Source organism: Camellia sinensis, chromosome 9, assembly GCF_055761805.1.
Source record: "Camellia sinensis isolate YWXY chromosome 9, ASM5576180v1, whole genome shotgun sequence".
NCBI lineage: Eukaryota > Viridiplantae > Streptophyta > Magnoliopsida > Ericales > Theaceae > Camellia > Camellia sinensis.
This window is the reverse complement of record NC_138969.1, coordinates 96229548-96244317: the sequence shown is the minus strand read 5'-3', so window position 1 is coordinate 96244317 and position 14770 is coordinate 96229548. Positions and strand designations below refer to the sequence as shown.

The 14770-nt window shown below is 36.9% G+C and overlaps 2 protein-coding genes across 2 annotated transcripts; both read left to right on the top strand.

Annotated features, from left to right (window-relative positions):
* The first annotated feature begins 8046 nt into the window (after nt 1–8046).
* Nucleotides 8047–9027, top strand: LOC145799634 (uncharacterized). Its single transcript, XM_082889235.1, has 2 exons — nt 8047–8359; nt 8678–9027. Exons 1-2 carry the CDS (start codon nt 8047–8049, stop codon nt 9025–9027), a joined length of 663 nt encoding a protein of 220 aa, XP_082745361.1.
* Nucleotides 9028–9053: 26 nt separating this feature from the next.
* Nucleotides 9054–10583, top strand: LOC145799633 (uncharacterized). Its single transcript, XM_082889234.1, has 3 exons — nt 9054–9430; nt 9963–10303; nt 10393–10583. The coding sequence occupies exons 1-3, from the start codon at nt 9054–9056 to the stop codon at nt 10581–10583; spliced, it is 909 nt and encodes a 302-aa protein (XP_082745360.1).
* Nucleotides 10584–14770: the final 4187 nt, after the last annotated feature.

Below are 14770 nucleotides of genomic sequence, written 5' to 3'. Positions count from 1 at the left end.
ACATGAACTTAAGTAATATTTAAGAGTAACGGTGAGTTGGGTTGAGCCGTGTTAGTGCGCTTTAGTTTAGGGTTATTTAGTTCTTATTTTTAGTATTTTTACATTAGTAGTGACGTGTAGTTTTCATATTGGTTCAGGGCACTAGTTGGACTTTCATACTTTATTCGAGGATTATATGATATCGTTTTCAGGTGAGTAGTTTCATGCTACATATTTTTATAAGTGTTCCCCTACCCTGAATTGTTGGAAAATTAAATTGTTGTTTCATGACTAAACTGTTTTGATAAATTATTATATTATCAATTGAATCAAATTATTTCTGAAACATGTGTGAACTTGGCATACCGTAAGTTATTTGTTTTGGTCTCATGTTTATAATGATGAACTGCCATGTTTTGCAAAACTGATGTGTATTGATTATTGGGACCATATGTGTATTTAGTCCAGGGAAATTATTCCACTGTGTGTGGTGACTCTGGCCACTAGGGAACAGATTCGGGTTGGGCCATGATGACCCTAGTGCTCAACGATTGTAAGGAAAAGTCCTTAAAAAAAAGCTAGGTGACCTTCAATCGGATCGTCTTTGAGAAAAGGCCCAGGTGCCACCCTGAGGATGACTCTTAGTTTGGTATTGGATCCAACAGGGCTTATAGCCTTGAGAACTGTGTGGCATATTATTTGTTTTCATTGGTACCCAGAAAATTATTGGTGTTCATGTTATAATCTGTTTTAAGTGGAAAATGTTATTTATCATGTTCTTGCGAGACATGAGTATTTTAAGTGTTGAACTGTGGAACTTTTTTTTTTTGAAATAGATTGTATTTACCAAACTGTATGCCAATCTAGTTTCTGTGATATATATCTTATTTTGGAATTGAGCCATGTTTTCAAAACTATATTTACTATCCATGTTGCTACTCACTGAGCTATCAGCTAACTTAGTTTTTATCACTTCCAGGTGTTAGAAGGACTTAGGGTGGACTCATGGCGTAGCTGAGACTCGATTGCATGGACCTCTAGGACAAACATTTATTTTGTGTTAGATTGTTATGCCAAGTTTGTGCATACTTCTTTTTATTTTTTATTGAGGTTCATTTAGAATTATTTTGTTATGTGGGCTGTTTATATCCCATAAGTTTGGATGGTATTGATTACGGTTGGTTTTGCCGTTTATACTTGTGGCATGTCACTAGATTGAGTTTTGGTTATTTATTACTAGACTATTGTATAGTTATTCAATGTGTTTATGGATTCGTGTTTAGGCTTACGTGTGCCATGGGCTAAGGCCCTGTGGGCCACGGCCGGTCATACCCGGATTTGGGGTGTGACAATCATGCTAAAGCGAAAAATGCTCACTTAGTACTCTAAGGCAAGGCAAAACAACAGGTTAGAAAAATGCATGCTCTAACTAATGCAACACGACTAATGCAGCACATGCGATATGCAATTACTAGGCTCAGCTACTAATATGGCATATGAATCGAGTTGATAGCATGTGGTCTAAGCACGTATTGAAAGAAGTATTAAACTAACAATGCAAGTTAGAATGATGAACCGAGCCTCGGTGCATGCAATACAAATGGATGCAAGCATGAAGTATGCTAAACAAAACATGATGTCCCTAAACTAACCATCATAAGCTAGTAAATAAAAGGGAGAAAGACATGGGGTTGGAAGACATACAAGTTATCACAACATTGTGCTCTCACAAAGGAGAGTCCGAATATGAACTAACTAGTTAACTAGCTAATGCTAAGCGAATTATTACAACACAAAGTAAATTAGCTAAACTACTTAACTAATTATTGCAACAAATGAATTAACTATTCTAGTTAACTAAAATAATTACAAGACAAAATCGAACAACTAGTTAACTAACTAATTAATTACAACACTTTACAAAATTAACTAGCTACAACTAATTAATTACAACAAATATCTAAACTAAATATTGAAATTTAAACATGCTCGGTATGCGAGGAATGCTTATGCACGTGCTTGGTTTCCTTCCGAAAAGGCCACTGTTTTGCTTCAAGAAGGTCTCGGTTGTGCAGTAGAACACTTACACCTTTGTCCACTTCCAGAATAGCAGCTCAAAAATACACTGCTGGATTTTACATTAGTGGCTGATCAGCCAGGAGTGATGGCCTGCCGGCCACCAGTGATGGCCTATCGACCACTGCTGCATTGTTCATCTTTTTGCAATAGAGCATGCACAGGGTATTCTCAAGGGTTTGTTTGCACAAGTCACCCCTCCTTATGATGAACAAATCAAATGAATAGTAAGCTTGGTCCACAAATCATAAACTTAAGCAATTTCATTGCATGATGGCTTATGAACCAAGGAGTGCAAGTTTAATAAATGCAACAAAATACGACTCTAACCTCCTCCCTTTTATGAATTGATCAAGGGAAGTGGTAACCTTGAAAACTTGAACTATTTCATCACTAATGAGTATGAAATACCTCAAGCTTCCATGTGTTCAATTAACGTCAAATTGAACACAAAACAAATTCTTATGTTGCACCATTTTAGTCACATTTTAATTACTTCCTTTTAATTACCAACTATCCTTTAATTCATTGAGTCCAAAGGTGAGTTTAAGGTCCTCGAATGGAAAGAGGGCTCAAACCAAGAGTTTGTTTGGGCATGAAAGAGACATCATACCATTGGTAATGAACCCACAAAGGGATTAAACCATTAAGCATGACATCTCAATCTCATGCTTAAACAAACAAGTAGTTTGAACCACTTTCAAAGCAAAACAAAAGCCAAGAAAGGAGGGAGGTTGCATAGATGATTACGAGTGATCACAAGTATGGAAAGCCATAAATAAGTGTAATCAACTCAAATAAGATGGTGTCTAATGCCTAAAACACCAAACTCATGAGGACAATTACACTGCAAGCATGCAAACCAAAGCTCAAATGAAACTATCAACCAAAAATAGTGCTAAAAAAATTCTAAAAACAGTCCTAAAATATGCTAGAATTAAGACAAAAATAGCTAGATAAATAAGCTAAAACATAGCACAAGCTAGGTTAGTAAGCAAAACACAAGGAGGGGAGGCTAACCCCTCCAAATTTGGACTTTAAAACATGATTTTGGCTACTAAAATAACTTTGAAAAATAGTGTTTAAAAGCTCAAAATCAGATGGTAAAGGGATGGGAAACGCAAGGGAAAAGGCCTTCAAAATAAAGTGCAAAGAACGATAAACCACTGCTCAACCATTAATGGCCTTAAAACCCAAGTTTCAGCCCAAAAATATAGAGTTTTTATAGCCCAAAAACACCTGGAAAATTGCAAGAAAAAGAGTAGTTAAAGCAAGTAAAGAGGCAAAGCCTTATACCTCTGGAAGAGGAAATCAATTCCAAGCAATAAAATCAAGCAAACACATCCTCAAGAGCTCCAACAAAGCTCAAAGACACCTCAACTCAAAGATGAGAAGGCTTAGTTTAGAGTGTATAGGCAAAGGTTAAGGATATATAGGCAAGAGTGTAGAAATTTGCAAGAGAGAGAGGAAAAATTTTGCTCCAAACTTTTTCTGGCCTTAAAACATGAGAGGGAGGTCCTCTATATATAGAAAACATGAATTTGTCTAGAGAACATCCAGCCATACACGTGGGAGTAGATGCAAGCATTTTTGCAAACAGCTGACACAACTGTCACAAAATATCCGCAAAACACATTGGTGGTAGGCCGACCATCACTGGTGGCCGGTAGGCCACATCAGTGGCCGGCAACTAAGAGCGATGGCCGGTTGCCCCGAGAGGTGGTCGACATGCCACCAGAGGTTGCAGGCTTAAAGGCCACTAGGTTTGGTCCAAAACAAAGGCAACAGGGGTGTAAGGTTTCAAAGGCTCAAAGCTATGGCATTCCGCTGAGGACTTCGAGCACTTGACAAGCATATAGACTCATCATTGGGTGTGCAAGCGATGACGTCCAAGTCGTAGGGGCCATAAAAAATGGGTTCTCTACACCTGTGGATGAAAGCTAATTGCTTAAGTTGGGGTAATTTGTTTAAAGTATATATGAGATGACTTTTTCAAGTGGTGCATATTCAAACACTTTTCAAAACAAACATAAGATCAAAGTGTTCCAACTTTTGCAAATTAGTTTATACTTGTGTGCAACAAATTGTAAATTAGCCTAATAATCGGAACAAGAGCATATAATGTAAATAAAAATCACATCATGATTAGTAGAGGCCGATCTTTGATCGGGTGAGTAGGGTGCTCAATTCATGACCTTCCCCTCTCATACCTAAGTTCCCGAGCCGAGGCACTTTCATGATGTCGAACACGTGGCCTTTGGCACAAGTCGTAGGTTTCCTAAATTTTCTAGAAATATTTAGGGGGTGACTCTGTAATCTAGTAAAGTAGTCCATTTTTGGCATTTTGATTCAAAATTGATTTCCCAAAAGATTTGCCGAATTTGGACTTAGTTATGTTTATCTATTTCACATTGCACTTGTGAAATCAGATTCAGAACTACGGGAGTCTGAACTGTAGGGCTATCGTATCCGAGAGGAGTACAAAAAGAAAGCTGCATAGAGCAGTGCATAAGTATCATAAGAAGCACACGACTTTATTGGTTATATCCTGTATAATTTACATCATTTATAAATACAAAAGAAAGTATAACGAAACATCCATACACGCAAAAACTTGTTTACATATAAAGCTTGTCTTCTGAAACTTCCCTTCCAAAATATCAAAAGAACTAAAAGAAAAATAAAATACTCCATAACAAGTCCACGGCCACGACCGATGCTCCTCCTCTTGGTCACCTACATACATATATAAAAGATGAGCCAAACCCAATGAATAATACTATAGTAAGATGGTGAATGAACAAATTATAGCATTCACAAAACATTTTGTATAGCATTTAGCGTTCATAAACATTTCATGATAAATGGTACATCCAAAGAGCCTCTTAATGGAATAATCGACTCGGGTACAATTAGGCAATCCACACTTTGGTGGCAATGGAGCTCAAATAAGGTTATGGTATATTTAGACTGTCCCCTAATGACTGGGACTATCTAAGGATGCCATCCATAATTTTAACAAAATAGAGGACATTCGTTCATTCATGTGCAAAATAGAATTTCATAAATCATTGCATAGTATTAAGCTTTCTAAAACGATCTTTGAACATAACGTTACAATAATATTACTCACAGATGGCTCGTGCTCAACTTAACCACCTTACGACTCAACCTACATAATTCAAATGCAAACATTGATGAAACATAAACAAAACGATTAACTATCTTTTCTTTGCTTTTCTTTCCTAACTAAACATGGTTTTAATCAGTTTCTAACTTGATTCAAGTCTTGAATTGACTATAAATCATGTATACAAAAGCTTAGAAGAAATAAGGAAAGAAAATATGACCATATGAGTGTTTGTCAAAATTGGGCTGGCCTAGACAGACCACTCGAGCAGTCATCTAAGTGCTCGAGCGATGGGCTTATATGAAAATAGTTAGCTCAAGTGGTTATATGGTGGCTCGAGCCTAAAAACAAGGCTCCCAAAATCTCAGGTCTATGAAACAAAGTGCTAGAAGTTGGCTTAATTCGCTTGGCCGGTCTTTCCACTGCTCAAGCGGTCATCTGCAGAGCAGAATTTACAGTTTGCGAACCTGCTCTATTCTAGGCTGTTCTTAGGCAGTTCTACTTGGATCTCCTGCATTTTAAAACCCCCAAACATGATATGCATGGTCCTTAAACATATAATTATCATGCATGATGTATAAAAATTCATTTATATAAGTGATTTTGGGGCAAAAACAATGAAAAGATAAGATTTGATCAAGAATTCATATCTTTCCTAACTTTCTATCACCTCTTCCTTTTTAATCTTTCAAAGCAAGATTCAAGGGTTCCTAAGGGTGATGAATTGGTAGAAACTTATGACTTAACACTTCTATGGCTCAAATCTTTGGTAAAACAACTCAAAACATGCTCTCACATCCATTCATCAAACCTTTTCCTACATTTCAATCTATTTCATTTTTCCTTCCATTAATCTTTTCAAAACTCATCCTAAATGAATTTATAGTTGTATTTTGATTACATACAATGACAGAGGGTTAGATTTTTTACCTCTATGTGATTTTCTTTGGATTTCTAGGCTTCTAGCTTCCTTTGATTTTTCCTTTATTTTTCTATCCTTTTTCTCCTTTTCTCTCGAGCTCTCAAGGCTCTCAACTCTCTCAATTCCTGTCCATCTTTCAAATTCCTTCTCTTTTGTACTACCTGATTAGTTTAGTTAACAATTACCTTATTAGTCTAATTAATCAAGCTTTATTCTAATTAACCATGCTTAGTTAACAATTACCTTCTAGTTTGGTCTAATTAATCTCATTTAGGCTCAAACCAATCTTGTTTAATTTTCACTAATCCTACTTTATTTTTTATTAAGCACCCATAAGGCTCTATTCATTAGACTAAGTCCATTAAGCTCTTCACTTAAGGTTATCTAAATTACCTAGATGTTCAAATTAGCAATTCAAGTAACCTCCCTAAGTCTCCATCATATACTACGGCTTCCCACTTTAAAACTCTTCAAAGTCTCCAAAGTTTCCTTTATAATTTCATAATTTCTACTTAGAAAACATACCATATGCATTATGTTAATGAGATGAAGATGTTTCTTAACATAATTAGATGTTTGAATGCTATGTATGCCTCAACTCTCACACACTTTCCCTTTTCACTTAAGGACAAGGCTGAGCGCTAGCTAAAATCCTTACTCGCAAACAGTATCACAACCTGGGGCCAAATGAGGCAAAGATTTTTGGACAAATATTTTTAAATGGGAAAAACCAATTAGTTATTGCTTGCATTAACAATTTTTCTCAAATTGATAATTAGCACTTCCATGAGACTTAGGAAAGGTTTTGGGGTGTACTACATCAATGTCCTCATCATGAGATAGCCTAATAACAACTTGTTTACATCTTTTATTATGGTCTAACCGACTCATTTAAGCAAATGGTCGATTCAGGCTGCGGTGGAACATTTATGAATAGGAGTGACGTAGAGGCTTGGGAGTTGTTTGAAAATCTGAGTGAAAACTCCATGCACGGTGCATCTTCCTGTCAGCATGAAAAGTAACCAACCCCTAGTGGTATAAAGTGAAGTGGCTTATATGAGGTAACTCATAGTGTTGATATTGCTCATCAAGTTGAAATGTTATCTAAAAAACTGGATCAACCGTTAGCAATAGGACACATTTCTTCGCAACTTGCACAACCTCCTTACCAAGAGGCTTGTCAATTTGTTTAAGTGTCATGCACTGTGAGGCCGAGTGTCCATCAACACTTCAATGTCCCAAGTTAGATTCAGAGCATGTCAATGTAGTCAACAGTTTCTCTAAATCAGGTAATGATCCATTCTCGAACACCTATAACCTTGGATAGAGAAACCATCTAAACTTTTCTCGGTGTTCACAATCACACGGAAATTCCTATGTTCCACCTCCAACAAGATAGAATTTTCAAAATTTTGCTAATCCATTTCTACCATTCTGTGTCTCAATAGTCACACCAATATCCTCCTAGAAAAAATTTACCTTTTGAGGAAAATTTGTTACAACTCTTGCAAGCTACAAACCAGCTTGTCCATTCTTATGGCTAGCCCATTGCAAAACTTGAGACCCAAATTGGCCAAATGGATAACACATTAAGTAAGAAGAAGGAAGGACAATTGCCTAGTTAGCTAGACAAAAATCCAAAGGGGTAGTATGGGGTGGAATTATCTAATGACAAGAACATACAACAAATTCAATTGATCATGACTCTTAGGAGTGGTCTAGAAATACCAAACCGAACTAATGAAACTATGACAAACAGGGTGAAAGGGGTAGTCAAAGTCCAAACCCACCAGAACAAAGTGATAAGACTAGAAACAATAGCCTTTCCTCAAGACCACCGTGCGAGCTTATGGCACCCTATGTGCCAAAAGCACCATTTCCACAATGTTTAGGTGCCTCTTCTCCCTTCAGTAAGAAAAAGGCATCTATTGAGGCAATAATGGAGGTGTTCAAACAGATGAAAATCAATCTCCCCTTGTTGGAGGAGATTAAACAAGTACCCTCCTATGCCGAATTTCTCAAAGACTTGTGCACGCAAAAGCGTAAATCCAAGACCGATCTGACCAAAAAGATTCTACTCACTGAACAAATGAGTTCCATTCTGACCAACAACATTGCCCCTAAGCTTAAAGATCCAGGTGCACCTACCATCTTTTGTATCATTGGTAATCACTTGATCGATAAGGCATTTCTTGACTTAGGTGCTAGTGTCAATCTTCTTCCGTATTCAGTGTGTATGGAATTTGGGCTTGGTGAGTTGAAACCCATATCATTGACTCTTTAGTTAGCTGATCATTCCCTTAAAACTCCTCGTCGCATACTTGAGGATGTTCTGGTTAAGGTTGATAGGTTCCATTTTCCTATTGATTTGTTTGTCATTGACATGGAACCTATCATACCTGATAAGAAACAAATCCCAGTCATCTTAGGGCAACCTTTCTTAGCCACAACCAATGCATACATCAATTGTAAAACAGGTGTAATAGAAGTATCATTTGAAAACATGCAAGTCAAAATGAATGTGTTTCACGCATCCTAACATCCATCTAATGAGGAAGAATGTTATGTAGTTAATGTGGTTGATAAGTTGGTTGATGACGCTCTTCTGTCTATCATCTCAACAGATCCTTTAGAGGCATGTCTTACTCATTTTAGGTTTGAGAACTATGATATTGACAAATCCATTGAGGAGGTCAATGGTTATCTTGACGCTCACCTGAACTTTCAACCCTGGGAACCCCGATTTGAGCTTCTACCTACCATCTCTAGTGAGCCAACATTACCTTCCACTGAGTCACCACCAAAACTTAAGTTGAAACCCTTTCCAGCTTCAGTTAAATACTCTTTCTTGGGGGCTGATGGCACTCTTCATATGATTATCGCATCTAACCTTTTTAGTGAGCAAGAGTGTTCCTTTTAAGTGTGCTTAAGGAGTATAAGAGTTCTATGGGGCAGTTAGTGGCTGATTTGAAGGGAATTGATCCCTCTGTTTGCATGCACCACATTTATCTTGAAGAGAATGCAAAACCTTCACGTGAGATGCGACAGAGATTGAATCCCAACATGAAAGAAGTAGTGAAAAAGGAAGTGGTGAAAATGTTAGATGTGGGTATGATTTACCCCATCTCTGATAGCAAGTGGGTCAGTCCTACACAGGTTGTACCTAAGAAGTTAGGAATCACAGTGGTTGAAAATGAGAGCGGTGAACTAATTTCTACAAGTACCACTACTAGGTGGCGCATCTGTATTGACTATAGAAAACTCAACTCCATAACTAGGAAGGATCACTTTCCATTGCCCTTCATTGGTCAAATCCTTGAGCGGTTAGTGGGTCAGAGTTTTTATTGTTTTCTAGATGGCTATTTTGGATACAATCAAGTGCTAGTCTTTCCAGATGACCAAGAGAAAACAACTTTCACTTGCATTTTCCGTACATTTGCCTACCTGCGTTTGCCATTTGGCTTGTGTAATGCACCAACGACCTTTCAAAGAAGCATGATGGCTATCTTTTCTAACATGGTAGAATATTTTTTTTTTAATTTTCATGAATGACTTCTCATTTTTTGGCCCATCGTTTGAGTAGTGTCTTCAAAATTTAACTAAGGTTCTTAAGCGTTGCATACAAACCAACCTTGTCCTTAGTTGGGAGAAGAGTCATTTTATGGTTCAAGAGGGTATCGTGTTCGGTCACATTCTGCCAAAGCGAGGAATAAAGATTGACAAAGCAAAAGTCAATCTAATTTCTAGCCTTCCCCTATCTACTTTTGTACGTCTAGTACGTTCTTTCCTAGGGCACGCTAGTTTCTACTGTAGATTCATCAAAGATTTCAGCAAGATTTCATGCCCTTGGTGCAGTCTTCTAATTAAGGACACCCCTTTTGTCATTGATGATGCATGTCTAGCAGCATTTGAAAAATTACGGGCTGCTCTATCTGTAGCCCCAATCTTACAGTCACTTGATTTGTCCTTACCCTTCGAAAGCATGTGTGATACATCTGTCTATGTGGTTGGTGCAATCGTAGGCCAAAGACTAAACAAAAAGTCTCAGGTCATTTCCTATGCTAGTAAGACTCTTAATAATGCCCAATTGAACTATACCACCACTAAAAAAGAGTTGCTAGCAATTGTCATTGCCCTAGACAAATTTCAATCATATCTGCTTGGTTCTAAGGTTATAGCCATCACTGATCATGTTGGTTTGTGGCATTTACTTTCCAACAGAGAGACTAAAACTAGGTGATTAAATGGATCCTTTTATTACAAGAATTTGATCTTGAGAGTCAAGATAAGAAAGGTTTTGAGAATGTGGTAACAGATCATCTCTCTCGTATTTCGATTGAGTACACTAGTGACCTATCATCTTTGCACGATTCCTTTCCAGATGAGCAACTTTTGGTTGTGTCACAAGTAAATCCTCTGTGGTTCACTTACATTGTGAATTACTTGGCAATTATTCAACTTCCTATCCATTTGTGATAACCCTGTTCTGTGTTATGTTAATTAATCCTAATTATGATTGTGATTATGCGCCTGATATGATTTTGAGTGCCAATTATATGACTATATGTGTTTTTGAATTTCTATCTATTCACTGTAGAAAAATCTGTTTGATTTTTTGCAATAAGATTAAATTGAAGGCCGTAGAGGCGACAAAAATAGAAATTTACCGTAGTTTTGCGATTAGCATGATTTTTAAAGCCTGCGGTGAGATTTAATTAAAAATTGATTCGGATCAAAATAATTAGATTAATTTAATGATTAATTGAGCCTAATTCATTAATACTAAGCTTGGATTAGTAATGTTGGTTAGTCTAGCTTATAAATGCATTGGAGATTAATATATGAGCTCACACTTGAGCCCATTTCTCATACTTGGCTGAATTACACTCTAGAGAGAGAGAGAGAGAGAGAGAAAGAGAGCACAAGTTGTGGATTTTGGCTCAAAGCTTGGGAATTTGGAAGCTAGGCTCAAGAGATTAGTTAAATTTGGAAGAATTGAAGCTTCAAGTGAGTAGTTAAACTCTAATTTATGTGTTCAAGATCATGGTTATGTGAATTCAAAAACAAAATAAAGATAAGAATGAGACTTGACTTTAATATAATGAAATTGAAGTTTGTATATACATGTATGTATGTATTCACCATGATTATGTACATTTGAGCTTGAAGCATGTTAAACATGTAGAATTGGTAGTTATTTTAGACATGCATCCATGAATTATAGGATTATGGAACATGGTTGCATGACTTTTGAAGCTATAGAGCTCAAATCCATATCTTGATGACGATAGAAAAGAGTTTAAGTTTGGATTCATGCTTGCATGGTAGTTACAACAATGATTTGCCAAATTCATGAAGTTTTGTGTATAAGAAATGTAATTCATCAAGTATTAGTGTTCAAATACATGTTTATGAAGTTTTTGGGTAAGTCATGCATGATTTTGGTCTCAGATATGTGTTTTGAAGCTCACACAATGAGCTAAAATTTCCAAAATTCAACACCTTCGCTTGAGCGTGGAAGTTCTTGCTCAAATGTAAAATAAAGGTAACCAGAAGTTTTGTAGACATTGATGTTAGCTTGAGCGAGAAGAGTTGCGCTTGAGCGACCACTCACATCTTTGAGTCCTGGCTCGAGTGAGAAAAGCTATGCTCGAGCATGAAAATGAAGCAACCAATACTTTTGCAGAGTTTTACAGTATGCACGAGCGACCAAAGCTGCACTAGAGTAGAGTGCCCTATTTTTGAAATTTTGAAAAGTTATTTCATGTTCTATTTTTCACTATCTTTTATTTCTAAACACTCTTAGGCATGCATTGGGCATTGTAAATGAATTAAAAGAATTAGAAAGAGGCCTAATAGAAATAAACAAGTTAAGAACGGATTGAATTGCTTGTGACCCAATGTGTTATGAAATGTGTAGGGTCAACCACGAGGGCAAATCCATCGATGGACCACTGTGAGTAATATCTTAGTAAAGATATAGTATTGGCCAAATGCTACTTTTATACAAGTTTCATGGATTTGCTGATTTGAATTGTGAATGAGTATTCGATATGACTAATGTTTGTATAAGGCTTTGTGAAGAACATGGTTTGGGCCCAAGGTTGTTTGATATGAATTGGGCCTGAGGCTGTTTGACACATTTAATATGTGAGAATTGGGCTTGAGGCCATTTGATACGTTAAAATGTTTTGATAGACCAACGGCCATTTGAATATGAATGTAATGGGCCAAAGGCCGTTTGAACAGAAAGGTGATCATGATATCATGAATATGAAATGCGCATAAATATGAGTATGGGAAATAATGTGTTTGAGGTTGTTTGATATGAATTGGGCCCCAGGCCGTTTGATAAATTTGACAAAATTATGCAATGGGCTTGAGGCCGTCTGATATGTTTGATAAGGATCTAAAATGGGCCCAAGGCAGTTTGACATGTACAACAAAATCCTAAAATGGGCCTAAGGCCGTTTGTATATGAAATTCATGGGTTCGATGTACTTAATATGACTTAATGTGAATCTCATTCATCTAACCCCTTTACTTTGGTATTATTCACTAGGCTTTTGCTTACTCTTATTTATATGTATGCAGGTGAGCAAAGATATGTCCAATCCTAACCTCAGTGAAAAATGTGAGAGAAGTCCAAGTTTTCTGGAGTTAGTCTGGATGTCTCACACACAAGACTTTGTTTTTGTTTTTTGTTTTACTCTTTTGCTACCTTGGTGGTTCTGTTGAATCACGTATGTGTATAAACTTTTTGTTTGGTTGGCCATGTGTTTGTATGATCTTGGATGTACAAAATGTTTTTTTTTGGTTCATGGTGTGAGTTATTATGACATATATGGAAATGTTTTGACATACCATGTAAGCACAGCTCATTGGACAAAATTCTTAAGTCTGCTTCCATTTTGGCACCTTTATTTCTTTTGAGATATCTTTAATCTCACTTGAGGCTATAGGTAATCTCATGATTACTGGCTGGTTATGACCTTAATCCATAAGGACAGGTTCGGGTCATGACACCATTAGTCTAAACAACATAGAGATTGTTTCTTTGCTGACATTAAAATCTATGTTTGGGAGGATCCTGAGTCGTTCAAGTATTGTTCGGATAAAGTGATTCGACGGTATGTGCCTGCGAATGAAATCCATATCATTTTTACCATTTGTCATTCTGGAGCTTGTGGAAGTCACTTTAGTAGGCAAAAGACAGTTACCAAAGTTTTAAAAAGCGGGCTTTATTGGCCCACCATTTTCAAAGATGCCCATGTTTTTTGTCGCACTTGTTTGAATTATCAGAAAATGAGTTCCGTATCCCATCGTAACATGATGCTAATGACCTCAATCCTTGTTATGAAATTTTTTATGTTTGGGGTATTGATTTTATGGCTCCATTTCTACCTTCATTTGGGCATCAATACATTCTTGTAGCGGTGGATTATGTCTCAAAGTGGGTAGAGTTAGGACAAATGATCACAAAGTTGTTGTCAAATTCTTTCATGACACTATACTCTATTGATTTGGCTTTCCACGAGCAATCAGTAGTGATGGTGGAAAACACTTTTGTAATCGGTTTTTCAAAGCCTTGGGCTGAAAATATTCCATCTCTCACAAAGTGGGTACCTCTTATCATCCCCAGACTAGTGGTCAGGTAAAAGTGTCTAATTGGGAGATTAAACACTTCCTTGAGAAGATAGTAAGGCCAGATAGGAAGGATTGGTCGATTTGTTTAACTGATGCTCTTTGGGACTACAATACAGCCTATAAGACCCCTATAGGAATGTCCCTTATAGGATAGTGTTTGGTAAAGTATGTCACTTGCCAGTTGAGTTAGAGCACCGAGTGTTGTGGGCTCTAAAATAGTTTGACTTCGATATGGCCACTCGAAGATTAACTCAAAAACTTCAACTTAATAAGCTAGATGAGATACGAAATGATGCCTATGAAAATGCTAGGCTTTACAAAGCCAAAACCAAAGCATTACATGATAAGCACATCAATCACAAAACCTTTGAACCTAACCAAAAATTGTGGCTTTTCAATTCTAAATTACATCTCTTTCTTGGTAAGCTCTGGTCTCTTTGGGACTGTCCTTTTGTAGTCATTGAAATATTCGCAAGTGGTATGATAGAAATTCAAAATCCAAGTAATGGTCAGACTTTCAAAGTAAATGGCCAGTGTTCGAAACCATACATAAAGGGTATTCGTGATAGGAAGACAATTGAGTCCATAGCATTGATAGACCATGTTTACCAAACCAATTGATCTATCTCTTTGTCTGGCTAAAGATGTTAAACTTAGAGCTGCATTAGAGGCAACTAATGATCTGGTCTTGTGTTCAAGCGATTTGCTGCGTGAAAAATCTTAACTTACCTCTTGATCTCAAGTTCATCATTTTGTTGAAAATTGAAGAGGCCTTTGAGCAGGAAATGAATGATACACAGTCTGGGGAAGGCGAAAGTCTTGGTTGGTTGTTATAGATATAGGAGATTCACTTGTAATTCCATTCGAAGAAAAAATGGGAAACCTTGTAAGGGTTTGGAGCTATCTTCATCAGGGCAAATGAAACAGGTTTACCTTAGTAGGGAACAGTTGAGTAGGATGAAAGAAATTTGGTATGAGACAAGTTACATAAGGGATAACCAATCTGATGCCCTACA

Coding starts and splice junctions, on each gene's coding strand:
- LOC145799634 (XM_082889235.1), top strand. CDS start 8,047: ATGGAGGTGTTCAAACAGATGAAAATCAATCTCCCCTTGTTGGAGGAG. Junction 8,360..8,677: donor GTGTATGGAATTTGGGCTTG/GTGAGTTGAAAC, acceptor AATGTTATGTAG/TTAATGTGGTTGATAAGTTG.
- LOC145799633 (XM_082889234.1), top strand. CDS start 9,054: ATGGGGCAGTTAGTGGCTGATTTGAAGGGAATTGATCCCTCTGTTTGC. Junction 9,431..9,962: donor ATTGGTCAAATCCTTGAGCG/GTTAGTGGGTCA, acceptor CCCTTGGTGCAG/TCTTCTAATTAAGGACACCC. Junction 10,304..10,392: donor AGCCATCACTGATCATGTTG/GTTTGTGGCATT, acceptor TTGAGAGTCAAG/ATAAGAAAGGTTTTGAGAAT.